At 34.7% G+C, this 18,543-nt stretch overlaps 1 protein-coding gene across 1 annotated transcript; it reads right to left on the reverse strand.

Annotated features, from left to right (window-relative positions):
• Positions 1 to 3,933: 3,933 nt before the first annotated feature.
• LOC123554483 (uncharacterized) lies at positions 3,934 to 13,440 on the reverse strand. The gene is made up of 2 exons (XM_045344681.2): positions 13,084 to 13,440; positions 3,934 to 10,333 (listed from the first exon to the last, which is right to left on the reverse strand). The coding sequence occupies exons 1-2, from the start codon at positions 13,422 to 13,424 to the stop codon at positions 8,983 to 8,985; spliced, it is 1,692 nt and encodes a 563-aa protein (XP_045200616.2). The 5' UTR covers positions 13,425 to 13,440; the 3' UTR covers positions 3,934 to 8,982.
• Between the last annotated feature and the right edge of the window lie 5,103 nt (positions 13,441 to 18,543).

Genomic DNA, 18,543 nt, shown 5'->3' on the forward strand with positions numbered 1-18,543 from the left:
ATGGTAGAATGACACGGTTTCTTGGAAAACGTCAATACAATAGTTGAACCATCTATTAATACACAATTACGCACAGTTTTCCCTTTTTGAGACATACACATTATTCTAAGCAAAATTTCTTTACATGCCTTTTTCATGTATCAATTTTTGCTTTGAGGGGTGGGGGATGCTGCAAATTTAACACATGCAAGATATGATTACAATCTTCTGTAAGTTTTATGGATAATTGTATAAGAACTGTAAATTATTAAATAAATATATTGCTTGTTGGAATATATCGCAGTGCCCGTTGGAATATTTTGAATTTCTTAGTTAAACTGGAAAATATATCCTGGAGCATTTTGAAATGTATCAATAATGAAAAATAGGCTAATGCACATCATGAACTGCTTATAAAATCTAGTATTTCTTTATCAAACGTTTTTGCTAAAAGAATTTTACTGATTGTACATAATATTTAAATAGGGTTTAACAGAAAGACGGAAAAGACATCTGCTCATTCTAAACTTTTTCGGGTATCTAAACGTTGAGTTTGAAACATGCATTTGAATTTTACAAATGAGTGCGAATGAATGCCAGAAATATATAACCAAAATTACATTTTACAATGAATATAATATCTTAGGGGATTTTACATTTGATGGGTAACTGTCATATATCAATTATGCCATTCTCTCAAGATCACGTTTTATTTATTTATTTATTTTTCAGGATACGCTCAACATGTTCAAGCTATTATTCATTTGCAAATTCAATAAAATTCCTGTCATATCTTAAAAGTATTTTGTAGTATGTTCAAAGGAGGCCAGTTAGAAATTGTGCTTATTGAATATGTTAGTCCGTGACATTTAAGAAAAAAGAACTGATATCAAAAAAAGGGTCAATCATATGGTAAAGGCAATTTCTGTAAAATAGGCCATCATGCGTGATGTGATATCGTCATACGACCGATAAACAGAGAAGGCGATCACATTTTTCTGTTGTCTCGTGTCGTTTACGACATGATCTATGTGAGAAAAGGTGAGAGATTTTTTTCTGTTTTTTGTTGTTTTTTTTTTTACATTACACGAGTAAAATATGTCAGTTATCTTGTTACAGTGAAATGTTTCAGAAGCAATAGGTTATCTAATGGTAAAACGCTTGAATGTCAATCCGGAGGTTCTGATCCATGTCCAGAAACTGACAATTCAGGGTCTCCAACCACTCTGAGAGGCAAGCAATGTTTTGTTTTTGTTGTTGTTTTTTTTTATTCAAGTAAAAGGGTGTCATCAGTGTACATACAAATGTAACGTGACGTTACTATGGTCATCTCAAATTAAATTTGTATGGATAGGCGAAACTAGTTTGTATTTTTATATCTAAATCCTGTTGGAAAGGCATGTGAAGTCATTTTATGTATTTAATTTATAGACTTCCATCTTGTGCCGAGTCTTGCTTCTCGTGCCTTTCCAACAGTATTTAGTTACAAACATTGTATATACAAATGTAACGTCACGTTATATACACTGATGAGCCGATAGGCGAAACTAGTTTGTATTTTTGTAATTAAATACTGTTGGAAAGGCATGTGAAGTCATTTTATTTATCTAATATATGTTTTGATTTACTAATAAAGAAAATGTCATACTGATCTTGCATTATGGAAACTACGCATATGCAGCTATTTTAGACAGTTATGAATTTGATAATGTTCAATGAAAACGTATGAAATAATATTCCTCTTTTCTAATCTGCAAACTAAACAAATTTGAATCAGACATCCCAAACGGCGCTAGCTATTAGCATTTAAATGAACGAAACATATCAAAACTGATATTTCTGGCTACAGACATCTTAATTATTTGTGATTTCATTTAAATTAGTAAAAACTAAGATAAATTAAACAAACTTTCATTTGTATAAAAAATATTCGATCTCGTTTGAATGAGATCATTTTGTTGATTTCAGTTAAAAATATTTCATGACGCAATCCGTAATTAACGGTTATATTTGATTTCCATCAGTAAGTCCTACATATGTAGGCAGAAAGTTTCAACTACCAAATAGACGACTCGGTGTTAGCTAATACCTCCACCCGTATAGACAGAAACTGATCAGTTCTGAAACAATTAACTGGATATCTAGAAAGATAAAGGAATAGACTTAAGACCAGTGCTTAAATCAACAGATAGAATTAACTTGAATCATTCTGGTGAACGAAGGTGTCAGACAAGTCCTCGCAAGTACATAAATAATGTAATGAATTATGTCTATATAACGAATTGAAAACAGCAAAACAAATCTCTTAATTCTATAAAAACACAAGAACGTCACACGTCAAGTCACCCATATCTATGACCGTGTATTAGCGTATATCTAAATGTACTTGTCAAATAGGATCAAGTTCTATACAATTCACCATTTAATCCAAAATAAAAAGTATAATGTTTCGGAAGTTTTTTATATAGTATTTCATGTACAAGTAGCATACATGGTTAAAAACATTGCGTTTGTGCCGGTAAAACAGATCTTTGCTTTCAGTAAGTAAATTACTGTCAATACCTAGGTTGAGACTGAAAACAAAGTCCCATGAAACTTTTTTAATAATAATTGTTCTTAATTACTTTACTAAATTACATTTAGAACTTTTATTAAATTTCCATAACCCTGTCAAGACTGTAATCTCATTAACCTTGTCTCTTCCAATTTCTTCCACATCTGTCACGAACCGGTAAAACGAGAGATTAAGATTGACAAAACATGTAAATAGTCATTCTGGTTTTGGAAAACCGAAACCATACAAGTGTCTGACAACCTCGCGATATCAATCATTGGCTGATGATGCAGGGAGGTGAGGTTGCGTAAGTGGTGTTAAATATTTACTAGTAATTACTTTCACGAACACACAATAAAGCCAGGTTAGCTATTATTTCCTTTCTACTATATTGCGGTATAGAAACATTTAGAAATCTAAAGCTAGTTCTCGAAAGATATTTACTATGGAGTTTCTTTCCGATGTAAATATAACGTGACGTCTGAAAGAAACTCTGAAGTATTTTTTTGTCATTATTAAATGCTTTGTCGTTCAGTACTGAAATTTATTGCCCGAGGTTCGAGAGCAAAATTATATCTTGGAGCTAATTTAACGCCCTGTAACTACTGACATAATTTCATCCTTGCTGTGTCAGTGAAAGTAAGCAGTAACAACAAAATAAAAAATGATGATAAAAAGAAAAAAAGACGCAAAGTTTGATATGTAAAGACCCTTATTTCTTTTAGAATTTAGAATATTAAGCATTTCAAGTGCTTAAATTGCATAACTATGGTGGCTGATTTCTGCCATTTCGTGTTGTCGTGTCGGCGGGGCGAAAACACGATAGAACGAAGACACGACAAATACCTAATTTGTCGAGTTTTCGTGTTTTCGTGTTGTCGTGTCGGCGGGGCGAAAACACGAAAACACGACAAATTTTAAGCGATAGCTCGACGTTTAAAGGGCGCCAACACGACAGATTTATCTGTCGACTTTTCGTGTTAGCGGGTATAAATTTGTCGTGTTTTCGTGTTTTCGCCCCGCCGACACGACAACACGAAAACTCGACAAATTAGGTATTTGTCGAGTTTCAGGTTGTCGTGTTTTCGCCCCGCCGACACGAAAACACGAAATGGCAGAAATCAGCCACCATACATAACAATTGAGAGAACATGGTGATTTTAAAAATATTTTGCTGCTTTAAAGACACACAAACACGCTTCAAAACTAAAAGAAAAAATGTTGGTGTCATCGCGTATGAAAGAGATATATTTAGGGAAAAAATGTAAAAACTGGAGGATTATTAAATTTCTAGTTCTTTCTGTTTTAATTGATACTTCCTGGATGAAATAAAGTGCAATGTTGAAACATTTTTATTTAAATTGTAGCTTATTATATATACATATATGTATAACAGTCAGAAAAATATGAGAACCAAATTTGATCTATTTATATAGATATCTGAAATTAATGACCCTAACCCATTGTGCATCTCATATCAGATTAGGGCAAATTCCGGCCAAAAATAAGGGCTAAAACCTCATTTTCGAAACTAGTACAAACTTTTGGTTAAATTGTTCATTATATACCATATTTTATATTACCTTGAATAACAGAAATAGATGTAAATAATAATAAACAGAATAAAAATAAAAATCTATTGACCAATCAGACGAAGCGAAACAAAACGAAATAAACTCTATTTTAAATGGAGTAAAAAAAATGTTCTCAATAATTATCCGATTTTTATAAAACAATGAAATAGCCTAATCAGCTGATTTATCGCATTAATACATAGGGTAAAGTTTAAGTTAATTGCTATTGATGTTATGCCGCTGTACATGGGAAATAGATTTTAGTTTAGCGTGCTTTGTTGGCAAATAAAACACGGTTTTGAGTTCAGATGCGTAATAATTTTATCACGAAGGCCGACGCATCTGGACGATTTAAACCAGGAAGGGATACTACTCTGGAATCCTTTCTTAGCGGAATAATCGTAAGTAGGTCATTTTGCGAAACGCGTTTTCATTGACAAGACAATACACAGTAAAACCCTTTTTTGTTTATATAAAAGAAAATCTTAAAGTGTTAGACTATGTATTTCAACATGGTTTACTGTTGGAAGATAGTGAAAGTCTAATAAGGCTAGATAATGCTGAATGTCCTTATCTAAATCAAGATTTGAGTATATTTGTCTATATTAGTTTTAGCAAGGATTTTATTTAAATTATGACTGTCAAAATATGCAATGTTCCTTGCTTTGATGTAAACGCATGTTATGTTAAAACATTAGCCCATAACCACACACATTTCAGTTTCGGTTTTGTGAACACTTACCCTGCTATTTGTTATAATGAACTTGTCCATCTTTCAATTTGGACAGTACCATTTTCTGTAAAAAGTCTGATCTTGGTCTGCTCTGGTCGCAAAGGCAGAATCACTTGTTGCCTAGCAGGCTAAAGGTTAAACAGTAGCGTTACGAATTGGCAACAGACTATCTTTTACAAAAAGCTAACCCTGTGGGAGATTAAGAATGACATTAACAGATAATACGTCGCTAAATGCAGAACCACCACATTGTCGCCATTTAATTATGTGAAAACGTGCCAGCCCTTATTGTATGTATCAGACATCTTTTGAAAGACGTGTTTCAGACTGTTGAAATTGAAAGAACTCTCATGTGACAGACTTACGTCGTCAATTGATTAAACATGACAGTACAACCAGATTAACAGTTTTTGACTCAATTTCCATCTACTTGCAAATATTTGTGAACTAGTTATTTAGTATGCGGTCATCGTATGCTCTTTCAAAACATTATTCTGCGTAATACTTTGCAATCATTTTCTGTAAATAACGAATTTTCTAGATTGCAGACATTGTTCATTTACCAAACAGTCTTTTGGATTATCTTCAATCAAATGTGTCGTCTTGTGACAGACGAATGCCGTCGTCTTTACAGTGCTAAGCATTGACTTGAGCGTAATTAGTCTTATTTCATGTACACGTTACAGGCATTATTCTTCCGTGGTAATCAAAATCGATGTTCGTATGTTTCACTGTAGAGTACGGCGACAACTTTTATCATTCAAAGCGATATTACAACATTATGGTTGCTTAAAAATTCGCAATAGAAGTAAGCAAGACATATTCAATCACCATTTAAAAGTTCGGAGAACATAAAGATTTACCTATAAGCCCCATAATACACAGATGATTGTCCAAGGAAAACAAAATTAACAATTGAAAAAATACAACATCATACTTAGGGCATACAAATATATTTTAAGAGAACAGGCGTTAAGACTGGTAACAATATCTACATCAGATCAGTAATTGACCCTCGAATGGTTGTTTTAGACATTACATTTAACAAAATAAAAAGGAAACACATGCGATAAGTGAAGGGAACCATTTTTAAAGTTTCTTTGCATATTATTCATTTCGATCTTTTGCCGCACTAAAACTAGTGCTTGTAAAGATCCATATTAAAGATCTAAAAAGTGTTTTTATTTCACTTAATTTCATAGTCAAGCTGAAAAATTAAAAAGTTCTCCGTCCACATTGTTTATCGACAAAGAACTATGGTAATTTGAATACAGTTTATGTTCATGTTTATCGGAGGTGGCCATGTAGTTCTACTGAAAAAAGGACACGCACTTTCTCGTTTTAATGAACGTTAACATTTAGAAAATGAGCGCCTTTCTGATTGTAAATATGTCCTGTTAAGATCACTGAGGTCGTAATAACGAAAGAATGATGCTGCAAAGTTACAAAAATGGAAATAGCTTAACTACAATGGTGAAAAGTCGAACCTTTTATATATTGCCATTTTTTCCCGCCTAGTCAAGGCCGTTTTCATGCCAGATATAAATTTTATTGATGCTTGATTGTAAAGAAGAACGTCTGCGAATGATATTAGGCTACGTTATATGCTTCAAAAGTTGTGTTGAAGCTGTTTGGTCTTATGACCTGGGAATAGAAGAAAAACAGATAAGATGAAGATTTTTTGCAAATTTAATGTTTTAGATTTTGTCAAAAATTGGATGCGATCCACACGGAGCAATTAATGTAAGTGTGTGTCATTCAATTTTTGACTTGACATTGTTATATATAGATTTAATAAAATTACGTATACCCCCACGTGCGCCATATTTAATAAGTTTGAACAAAGAATAGCCCTAACAACAAAATCAAATGTCTTTCTGAAGCAAAACGTGTTTCTACATTGTCAAAACAATGACATATTAGTGAATTAAGAATAAATATATTATCCGCAGTACTCATTCCCTTTTCGAAAATCCGCCCGAGTTTCAATATATATGAAATATTTTTCAGCCTAGCTGTCTAATCTTTCATATAAATACGTGTAAAAAGTTTCCCCAAAGTACTAAGTAAAGTTATGCCTCTATAATTCGCAGGGTCATTGATATCACCCCGTTATGTAAAAGAACGATGAAACTTTCTGACCAAGTTTCGGGAAAAATAACATGTACGTAAACATGTATTAAACAATTGATGAAAATACAAAGTTAAAGTGTCTGTTTCGTGTATAAGAAATCGTTAAGATATGAATCGGGTCCACCACTGGTGTTCGATCTAAGTTGCTTTATAGCCTTACTTATTTCGCTAAGGGTTATTTCTTCATCTAATTCTGAAAACATAACCTGCATTTCTCATGTTTGAAAACGTTCCATTAAAATATAGTTATCCTCATCCACTTGGTAAAAGTGATCCTCGGGATTGTGAATAGATTTAAAATATTCCGCAAATTTACTAACATTTATCCTTGTTGTATTGTTACAGCTCACATCTTTCAACAATTTCCAGTACAGTTAAGCATTTTTAATCCTAGCCTCAGTCAGTTTTTTCCTGTTCTCATTCCTATACATGTATTTTCATTTCTAGTTATTCTTTTATATTTCGCTCTGGATTTACATAAATTTATTCTCTTTGCCTCTAAAGTTATTTAGGTTGGCATATAATAAAATTGCATTCCTTTTAAATCGAATATATCGTCGAACAAAGGAGTTTCTTCTCTGGCCTTAGTATTTACTTCGGTATAAATGTGAGATTCATCGTTTAAAAGAGTGAAAAGATATCGTCCATTATTTTACTAAACTGAAACAAATTATGATTTATATCGGAAGAGCTAACGGTACAATCCAAACTTTCTGTCAAAGCATCAATTGATAATTTTACACCATCGCAATTTAATTTGAGTTTGTAATCATGAATCTTACGCGCGTCCAATTTATACAAAAGTTTAATTTTATCGTGTTCATCAGAATGAGAAATTGTTTCCTGTCCTACCTTTAACGCATTTAGACTGAACGACAATGCGCAATGATCCGATAATACATTAGGCGGCTCATGTACTTTAAAAGAATACATATATGTAAGTGAATTGTGCTTTATAGTTTATACTGATAAATATTTTACAAACAAACATGTTTTGATATAAATTAAGTATTGAAAAGCTGGAAAACAAGTAAGCAAGGTGCAATCTACATTTTATACTTATAAATATTTTACATGAAAGTAAGTAAAGTGTCCTCTACAATTTATATTGGTTAACATTTTACTAATAAACATATTTTGATGCAAATTAATTTTGTTTATGATAAAAACAGATGGTATATAGCCAGATATGGTACTTTCTACAGTTTATGCTAATTAATGTTTTAAAGACAAACTTTTCTGCTTTAGATTTTAACATAGCATTTACATCAAAATAATTTTGCATTTTACCAAACATGTTTTGATAAAAAAAACATTAAGTTTATGATAAAACAAACTGGCATTTAAGTAAACAGGGTATATTCTACATATTCTAATTATAAATTATTTACAGCTAAACATTGTTGGATGTAAATACAAGATACAATTGAGTTTAAGACATAATGTGACATGTAAACAAGATTACTCTACCTCCTATCTTGATAATTGTTTTACTAACACACATATTTGATTAAGAACACAATTAACATATTGCACATTTTAAAATATGGCATGAAAGCAAGAGAGTCGCGCTATACAATTTATGGTGTGACGTGACCCGGCCTTCCGCACTGTAATCCGACACTCTACCATTGCGCTATTGAGGAAGTAGGTATTGTAGTCTGCATTTTGTCATCATAACTGCTTTGCTATCAAAATATTTCAATAATAAGAAAAAAAGCATACAAGATAATGTGGCATACAAGCAGGAAGAATATACAATTTGGTATTTGAAAATATTTTACAAACAAACTTATATGTATTACATTCCTTTTGTAGACCTTATAAAAAGGGCCTTTCGAAAAATATGTCCGGAATTTCCATTTTGTTTAGTCTGCGTAGGAAATTAATGCCAAAGGGAGTTTAAATTTTGAGAATATGAAATGAAAAGAATCGAGATGTATCTCGAGACTTTCAGCAGCTTTACATTACAGTAATTTGTGGTTCCGTATGTCCTTCTTGTTCGGACATTAACAATTTTTCAAGCTATAGACCTTGATCTTATTACTTTTAAATGACGAAACAACAAGTCTGGATTGTTTTTCTACGAAACATATACTTAACGTGTTTCTAGTGCCATCTTTTTCTGTCAAAAGTTCTTCATACATCTTTCCATCAGAAGACATCAGCACTATATTTTTGGAATTGAATCCTGCAATGCATACCTGACTTCTGTTTATCAAGCAAAAACCAGTAGGTTTATCAAGCTTTGTATCCTTCTGGACCACAACTCTCCGGTTACCTTCCTTATGTATGATGTGAACGCCATACCCGTCGGTAACATAAATTTCCTTTCCCCAGCTAGGTACTATTATACTTCCAGGACATTCCATCTCACCATAGTATGATTTCATCAACGCTCCGGTAGTAGTATACACTTCAATATGGCCAGCGCCTTCCTCCTTCTGTTCACGAGATCCACCACAGCAAACATGAATCAACCCGTCATTGTATGCAATACCACGACAACGATCGCCAACCTTAAATGACTTCTTTAACGTCATCAGTTTCTTCTGGGAGATAAACTGAACGTTCTTCTTGTTTATTAGAGTAACAGCGAGAAGGGACGCATCTATCTGACAAATACCGAATGGATTATCACTTACGGTCAGGGAGGATGTGACAGAGTATGATTCATTCATTTTCTTGATTCGATTGTTGCTGTAATCAGTCATTACAATATTTCCATCTGCACAAAGGCACATGTCAGTGATATCGCAAATGGCATTATCTTGACCAACTCTTGATTCGAATTCGCTAATAAAGCTTTCAACTTCAACAGGTGAATAATTTGTGACCTGCCCTATACTATTGATTTTAGAATCAGTTATCTGATGACAAGGATCAAACCACAGTCTTCCGATTTTCTTAGATCCTTCTAGAGTTTCTAAACGATATGTTGCAATTTTCTTTCTCTCGTGTCCAAGTTTAACTTGAACGTATTTCTCCGAAATATTCTCACTCTTTGCAGCTTGTATCATTTGTCGATCTTTCTTGAGTGAAGCAAGTGTGTCTTCAACTTCTTTGATGTCCGAATCTATATTCTGCATCTTCATCTTGAATGACGCATCCACTTCGTTTAGGAGCTCTGTTTCCATCTTATCTAACTGTTCGTTGATTTTCTTTCTTTCTGTGTTTATTTCATGAAGCAGTTTATCCTTTTCTCGCTTCGAACTATCTAATTCCTTTTGCTTCTTTTGCTTTAAAGCGATGAAGCGTGACTCAAGACTGCTCAGTGCGGTTTCAAGTTGCTGGAGGTCTTTGGTGGATGTTCTCGAGTGTTTTGCTACGTCTGGTATGAAGCTTATTCTCTGGCAAGTACTGTAATTGAAAGAGATAAATTGTCTGAAATCATTATGATATACCGTATTGTCCGGACAATAAGCCGCAGTGGGGCCTCCGTGGCCGAGTGGTTAAGGTCGCTGATTTCAAATTACTTGCCCCTCATCGATGTGGGTTCGAGCCTCACTCGAGGCGTTGAATTCTTCATGCGAGGAAGCTATCCAGCTGGCTTACGGAAGGTCGGTGGTTCTACCCAGGTGCCCGCTCATGATGAAATAATGCACGGAGGGGCACCTGGGGTCTTCCTCCACCATTAAAGCTGGAAAGTCGCCATATGACCTATCATGTGTCGGTGCGACGTTAAATCCAAAAAAAAAAATAAGCCGCAGTATTCATCAATTTGACCGCAGCTGTATATTATTTTAAATGTATCAGAAATAAAATTTATGGTATAGGCCGCTCAGGCATATTGGCCGCGCCTATACTCCGCAATGCGGCGAAATTGACTATGTATAAAGACTGTCCTCGATAAATAGTCATTGAAGTCGGTTGAATTTACTGGTAATCACACTTGTTAATCCGTCAAATGAAGCGAACTGTTTAGTCTGAAATGTAAGTTTTCGTGAGCCGTTTTCAAAGGCCCTCTCGGCGTCCATTTTGTAAAATTATACTTGATTCAATCGAATAAGCAAAACTACACCAACGAGAAAATTGTCTGAAATCGACACTGGAATATCCAGCGCTAGTCCATCTAAAAGAAAAAGTTACACCACTGAGTTCAAGTTGAAAGTGGTTGCATACGCTGAAGAGAATGGAAATCGGTCTGCTTGTCGCTACTTTGAAGTATGTACCGTTAAACACTGTCTAAATTGAACGAGTTTCAATCACCGATACATGGTTCAGTTTATATATATTATATGTTAATAGTAAATGTTTATAAAATGAAAATCCGTTCCTTATTTAAAAATTCTGCACAACAATTTTTATAAAGATGGTAATGAGATTACAAAAATTTGACGCAATACCGGTAATTGTTTGTTTGTGTCTATTCATCCTTTCTCTACAGAACAATAGAGATGCGAAACAAATGGACTAATTTCATAGTTTGTCTGTTGTTGTCAAATACACGCCGAAATCGTGGAGATTTTACCGAGATGTTTATAACTTTCGAGATTTATAGACCCTTGAAAAAGCACTAAAAAAGAAAGTGAAAAATTAAAACTTTTTATAGGCCGCATGAAAGGCCCATTTAGAAAAAAATGGCGTATAGGCCCCTTCAACGCATAGGACGCACCCCTGAAAATTTCACTTTTTTAACTTATAGGCCGCGGCCTATTGTCCGGAAAATAAGGTAGATGATTTTATTTTTTTCGAAACAAGACTTTTGGTATCTGATAATAATTTTCATAAGGTAGGATCATTACTGACTTATTATTTTAGGCGACATTAATAAATAGTGCCCATAAAATATCAAAATAGAACTTATTTATGATTGCTGATATTTGTTGACGTTGCTTTAATTTTTTATTGTGGATATTGTGATGTATATCTTAAGGCGTTTATTTTTGAAATCATTAAATATTCTTTGAAATAAAAATGAACAAGGTACTTTGGTTATTTTAACCGTATATTTATATATTTCTACATTTTCCCCTTTCTGTCTAATTCTGTTTCATAGAGACAAAGGCCAATCTGCTTATAAGAGGTTTTCACAGAGGAATGAGGTCAACATTATGATATTGGACAAAGGATATAGAATGGCTCAGTTCACTACATTCAATCAGATAGATATATCTTAGTCTAGGAGCTAGTCACTTCATCTGGGATGTTGTGCGTCTCGTGTGATCCGGCCCGGCAAAATCCACTAGAGCCGATTACATATCCAAGATCAAGTAACTGTAATAATGACCCTTTAATTAAATAACTACAGCTTTTTATTTATTTTATTTAGGAAAAAATCTTATTCTAGAGGTACGGAACCATACTCCTACACAACCCTGCTTAGGATTGTCTAGGAGTGCGGACCTCCTTTTTCCAGACATTGTGGGTTCTTTACATTACGATTTTTGTCGCAAATGAAAATATCAAATAAGATTGAAGAAATATTCACCAAAAACTTGAATCTAAATCGTTCTCCCTCGATCGTTTACATTTAAACCATGCGTAATCGAACTGGCACAAATAGATTGAATAAAACGATGTTAAATTATTTTGTGAAAAGTCTTTTATTGATATTTTTGACATTATTTTAATCAGACTGAAAGATTAGGGTATAAATTTTCTAACCATTCGTTGAGCATTACGTGATACAAGGGAATATTGCACAAAAATTATTTCTCTTTGTGTAGGTTCATTGTTAATGAAAGCAACTGTTTCGTCTCGGTTAAATAACAATATAAATGGGTCGCATATACATTATCATATCGTAAAGTTGTTTTTGTTTTTCATATAATTTCAAATTTGAGTCATTGAATGGTTTTGATGCGCTTGTTAATCTTTTATCAACGGTTTATATTACAAGAAGTTAATTGGCACGGCACTCTACATTTATTATTTAGGTTATTTACGTTTCGAAAAATAATGTAAATAGACGAGTGAATGCTGGTAACGTTATCTGTGAACAATTTACATTCAAGTTTCAGATGAATATTAATTAAATTCCATTTGATACTTCACCTGTAACAAAATTAAAGATATAAAAAAAACTATATAAATATTAAAAGGAGGCCCATACTCCGAGACAATCCTTTACATATAATTAAATGGAAACCGAAAGTAAAATGAAATACCTGTGATCAACAGCTATACAAGTGGAGCAGCCAACTTTATCGTGGCTAGGACAGTAGACATCTATTAACTTTCCACCATGCCTGTCACAACTTTGGCTCGGCAAGTCAGGTCTGTGTCCGCTAGGACTTTTCAGTTTGTCCAGTAACTGGTCTCCCTTCATCAAAGAGAATTTATTGTGATGATTCAAGCACTTTGTACACAGGTTTTCATCAAATTGTTCACAATGTTTGGTAGCAGCCACATTCATCCTATTTTTAGCACAAGGTGAACATGGAAAATCATGAACTTCATCCGATCCTTGATAAAAGGATTTTCTCAAGTTACGCACATCGACTTCCATTGTCTTAATCACGAATGTTTTCTTCCTGGTTCATATTGTAGGGAATAAACTCTGTCGTATCGGTACATTATACCGTACATGCACGTTTAGAGTAGAATAAAATAGAATATATTTATACAAATGTAACATAACATAATTTCAAACGGTAGCAAATGCTTGATTCTAATTGATATAAAAACAATTAACTAAACATAAAGTACATGCACATTTAAAGGGACCAACCCACACATGTTAGGTGAAAAATATGTTCTTTCAAAAATTCATAAAAAATGAGTTCTCTGAAAGCGATTAGTGGTACAGACTTATTGACATAAGATTTTTGCAAGATATTCTTATTAATAACCAAAAATATAGTGCAAAAGACTGTAAACTGTTGCAACGCCTTTGTAACGAATCAATGCAGAATATTTACATTCTTCTTTAACTTTTATCGATATCCAACCGTTATTTTAACAATTTCTATCATTTTTTCAGTGTCATATATACATTCTAAGCCAAAGTTTTGTGGAAATGAACATGTTGAAAATTTTCACCCATACTGTCGGCGAGTTCCGCTTTAAATGAAACAATAATGTAATACTTATTTATTGTTCTTAAAAACGGTTTTCATACTCTACAAAGATTAAAATGACTGGAATGATTTTGTAATTGCATGTTCACAGGCTTTTGATAAGAAGGACTGCATATACATGTATTTATTATTGTTAGCATTTCATTATGCTGTTTGAAAAGCGCAAACTTCGGATGTACCGGAGTTTTTGTTATTACTCCCGTTTCAACATGAATATACGCATTAATAACTTCTTCCTATTATTTACTAGCTGCTACCTCGGAGTTACTAGGTCCTGCGTAAGTGTCACCAAGTTGTACGTAAGAGTAACTAAGTTGTACGTAGGAGTTGATAAGTCGTAGGTACGAGTTAGTAAGCCATACGTAGGAATTAGTAAGTCGTACGTAAGAGTTAGTAAGTCGTACGTAGAAGTCACCAAATCGTAGGTAAGAGTTAATAAGTCGTACGTAGGAGTTACTAAGTCATACGTAGAAGTCACCAAGTCGTACGCAACAGTTAGTAAGTCGTACGCAGGGGATAGTAAGTCGTAGGTGCGAGTTAGTAAGTCATACGTATGAGTTAGTTAGTCGTACGAAGAAGTTTGTAAGCTATACACAGGAGTTATGTTTTACGTAAGAGTTACCATGTCGTACGTAGGAGTTAGTAAGTCGTTCGTGCGAGTTACTTAGTCCAATGTAGGAGCTAGTAATACCTACGAAGAAGTTTGACAGTTATACATATGAGTCGAGACATACGAGACACGTATTGTGTCATTTAGAATTAGTTTAGTTACTTAATATTACTTGATATTATTTGTAAATAGGAGGGATTTAGTAACACAAATAAAATTGAAAGATATAAATATATTTCTTTAAACTCTTTATATCCTTAGTTTTATCCGGCATGAATCGGGATTGGACTAGGGGCGGATATTAAGAAATCACCATAAAATTTAATACCCAGCCGTTAAAACTGTAATCTTTACAATTCATTATTTTGTAAGAAACAACTTTACTTGAATTCGAAACATGAAATGTTATAATTATATCACAATACACACATAAACTAAAATACTGCTCTTATTTCAACGTTTTAATCAATAACTTCTTACTTATTGATTTTTCAAGATGGAACACATTTTGCTTGCCATATTTAACAGATAATAGTAAAATTAAGCTCATACAAATGACTTTCTTGTATCAATTTTTTCTCCCAGAAGATCTAGTGTATTTAAACAAAACCCGCGAAATTTACGTCCGTAAACAGGTAATATGCTACAAAGACAATCTGCAGCAAATCATAATTATTGTCTTTTTTCGTAAAATTACTTCTTTGAATCGAGAAATAAAGGAATATATCAATATATTGAAATTTATCCCGTTTTACATAAGAATATAACATGAACAATCGCTTCGTCATTTACGGGGTGTAAGATGAAATTTTCCAGCACTGGTGAAAAGTCCGTTGTGCAAGAAATTAAAAACCGACGCAGCAAAATACAATCATAGATGAAAGGTCACGTAAATATAGCAAACTTGCAACTCATGAATTGCGTACAAGCAAAGGGACTTAAAATTAGTTAAGATGAAACAATATTTTCACAGCAAACTATCGTTCAGTGATACAGCTTGGCTTGTCCTAGGGTATTTGTGTCTCACGTGACATCTAGCAGAACGGTAAACAATTGTATTTCCTATTACATGTTCACCTTTTGTATTGTTTATGTGTATGTCAGATTTGCTTTTTAAGCAAAAACCCTATCCGGTGTGGATGAAGCTGTCGATGCAGACGATATGTTGTTCAATATTCCGACAGTACCGGAATGCGAAACTTGTATGATGTCATTATTCATTCCAAATCTGATGTAACACAAACGTAGCAGAGCATTATGTCGACACCAGTGATTAAACTGATAGATTACGTAGGGTAAGATATTAAAAAGGTATTTTATTACCTTTAGTAATCGATATCTTTTGCAGTCATTTCCACAATAAACACAATGAATATTTTTATTTCACTGTTTAGATACGTATTTACCAGACCTTTCCTAAATTATGCAAGTTTACAGATACAAATCTTTGTAGATTCTAGCAAATATGATTTCATCGAGCATATTAAAGTATTAGAAAGAATCATTATCTGTATCTACTTGTACTTTAAAAGGTGATTCATACGGTGGTTGCTACAACTCTATGATTTGCAGTGAAGCTCTATAATGCAACGATTCTGCAAGCAAACAGTTTCAGGTGAATTGTACGGAATCCTGTTTAGCTCATATCGTGCGTCGTTCGTAGGTTGTCGCCCGACGCGAGGCACGCCACAAATCGCGACAATACGACACAATGTTCGACAATGCGACACGACGCGTGACATTGATGGTGTAATGTCGTGTCGCATTATCGCCCGTCGTATCGAGTGTTGAACATCATGTTGCATTGTAGCGCGCGTCATGTTTACTCTTCTAGGCCGGCGCACGACATGCAATACCACGCATAACAATACGAAATGGCGCGCGACAAATTGCATGACTATGCGACACGACTCCCAACTAACAATAAGACTGGCGACAAAACAATTAATGTCACGCGACGAGTCACATTGTCGTGCGTCATGTCGCATTGTCATGTGTCGTGTCGCATTGTAAACTCTTCAACATATCAAGGTCGGGTATCTCCTTCAGTATTACCACGTAAAGCATCACCAAACAATTCTGTGTCGCTCTCCCTGTTGAAACCTTTTATACAAACATCAGAAAAGTTTTCAGGGGGCAGTGTTCCCCGTGAGAGGGCACTGGAATATTCAAGGGTCGTGGACCGGTAGTGTGTGTTTTACAGTACAAAAGACCCTGCAATCCTGGCTAACCCTAACCGCATAGAAGCTTATATTAAACAAAAAAATAAGTCCGCGTCATGGGGTTATAATCTAATATTTTATGTTCAGAAATCCATCACGTTCTTAGAAGCCCGGGGGAGAGTTTCATTCCATAGTGCCCAAGCTTGCAGGAGGGATCACCTGGGGATGAAACGCTCCTTTGGGAAACTAAAAGCGAAGGCCAGAATAGTCAACGCTAACCAAACTCATGGTCATTAATCTCCATGAATGTTTTAAACATCCAAATATGCTTAGTTCTATGCTAGTTATGAAACAGAAAGTGACCGCATCCAATATTTCATGTCGAAGGTTTATAATTGCCCGGATTGGCGCCCGATCTGGTGCTGGTGGAAACATGCTGGTATCTGAAATAATGGATGCTAAAGGTTCAGAACAGTGGCCAAACCAGTTATGTCATAAGTGTTTGTGACCACAAGCCGGCCTTTAACGGTCCCTTTCACTAACATCGTCTCCGCTGGAATATGCTTGCTTAGTGAATATATGCTGGTTTGTAACCTCGTCAGGAAATAGGTTCAAAACGTCTCACATCTACCGGGAATTATGAATGGTGTTGAGAGAAACAGGGATGAGGGTGAAGTATGGCAGCTACACTTTCAGGGACAACAAAAAGCGTATGCAACAATCATTGGTGAACGGTTCCTCATATGACGGAACAGATTGCTAAACAACTCAAACATTCTGCTTCAATAGAACGCCAGGTTTATATAACGACCACGCCACTGGCGCTTTGAACGCGACAAGCATTCAAACTGCAAAGTAATACGGCAATGTATCCGTTATATATTATACGTGACAGTATATATTAGGTTCATTACTTTCCTGTGTGATTTTACGAATAAAAGTTATAACTCGTTCGGATATGATCTTTAGAAATATTCCGAATAGATTTCTCTATTTAAGTTTCAGTAAAAATAGAATCTGTTTCTAGTTCGTTTAGAATCAAACAGTGGCCATTTACATTTACATTTGAAAACAGTTGAAAACAAAAGAAACAATCAACAACATCTTAAAAGATAAAAGGTAAGGGCAGATTTCCCGGAAGCACAGAGCACCTCAAACACAGCCATAGAGCAAGGCACCGCAAAGCAGGCCCACAACAAAAAGAAGATGTAACGGAATGTAGAGTTGCTTCAAAACTCCAACAACAAGCACACCATAAATATGTGCAAAATACAGAAAAACGGGAGTTGGGGTGGGGGTAGATAAAAGTGTCGGATGTTGGGGGAAGGTGGAGAAAGGATGAATATTCACCAGGGAAGCCACGTTCATTGAACGCAGTATTTCCACGTACGTACAAAAACACACACACACACACACACACACAACTAACATACACTGATAAACAGGAAAGTGAGAAAAAACAATACTGTGGGGCACCTCCCATGACAAACACCCACAGATATATACATATAGGCAGGAAAAATCAGACGGGCTTCGCCCAAGGACGGCCGGCGGACAAAACCACGGCGGGCTCGACAATCTATTCATGGTAAAAGGAGAGAGGCAGCAAATGCAAGGAAGCGTAAATGCAAGGGAAAGGGATTGGGGTAATAGGGGCAGCGAGGAGAAAGGAAAGAAACGCTTACAACAAAAAGACAACATACACAACACAAAGTACGAGGACAGAAAACAAGTTGAAAATAGGGGCCCCGCCTCGGAATGGTCATTAACCTATAA

The sequence above is a fragment of the Mercenaria mercenaria genome, chromosome 7, assembly GCF_021730395.1.
Source record: "Mercenaria mercenaria strain notata chromosome 7, MADL_Memer_1, whole genome shotgun sequence".
In the NCBI taxonomy this organism is placed as follows: Eukaryota; Metazoa; Mollusca; class Bivalvia; order Venerida; family Veneridae; genus Mercenaria; species Mercenaria mercenaria.

What these genes read in the sequence shown, in the direction of transcription:
- LOC123554483 (XM_045344681.2), bottom strand. Translation starts at nt 13,424, where the DNA reads ATGGAAGTCGATGTGCGTAACTTGAGAAAATCCTTTTATCAAGGATCG. An exon ending in TGTATAGCTGTTGATCACAG is followed by an intron (nt 10,334 to 13,083) that starts GTATTTCATTTT and finishes TTTCAATTACAG; the next exon opens with TACTTGCCAGAGAATAAGCT.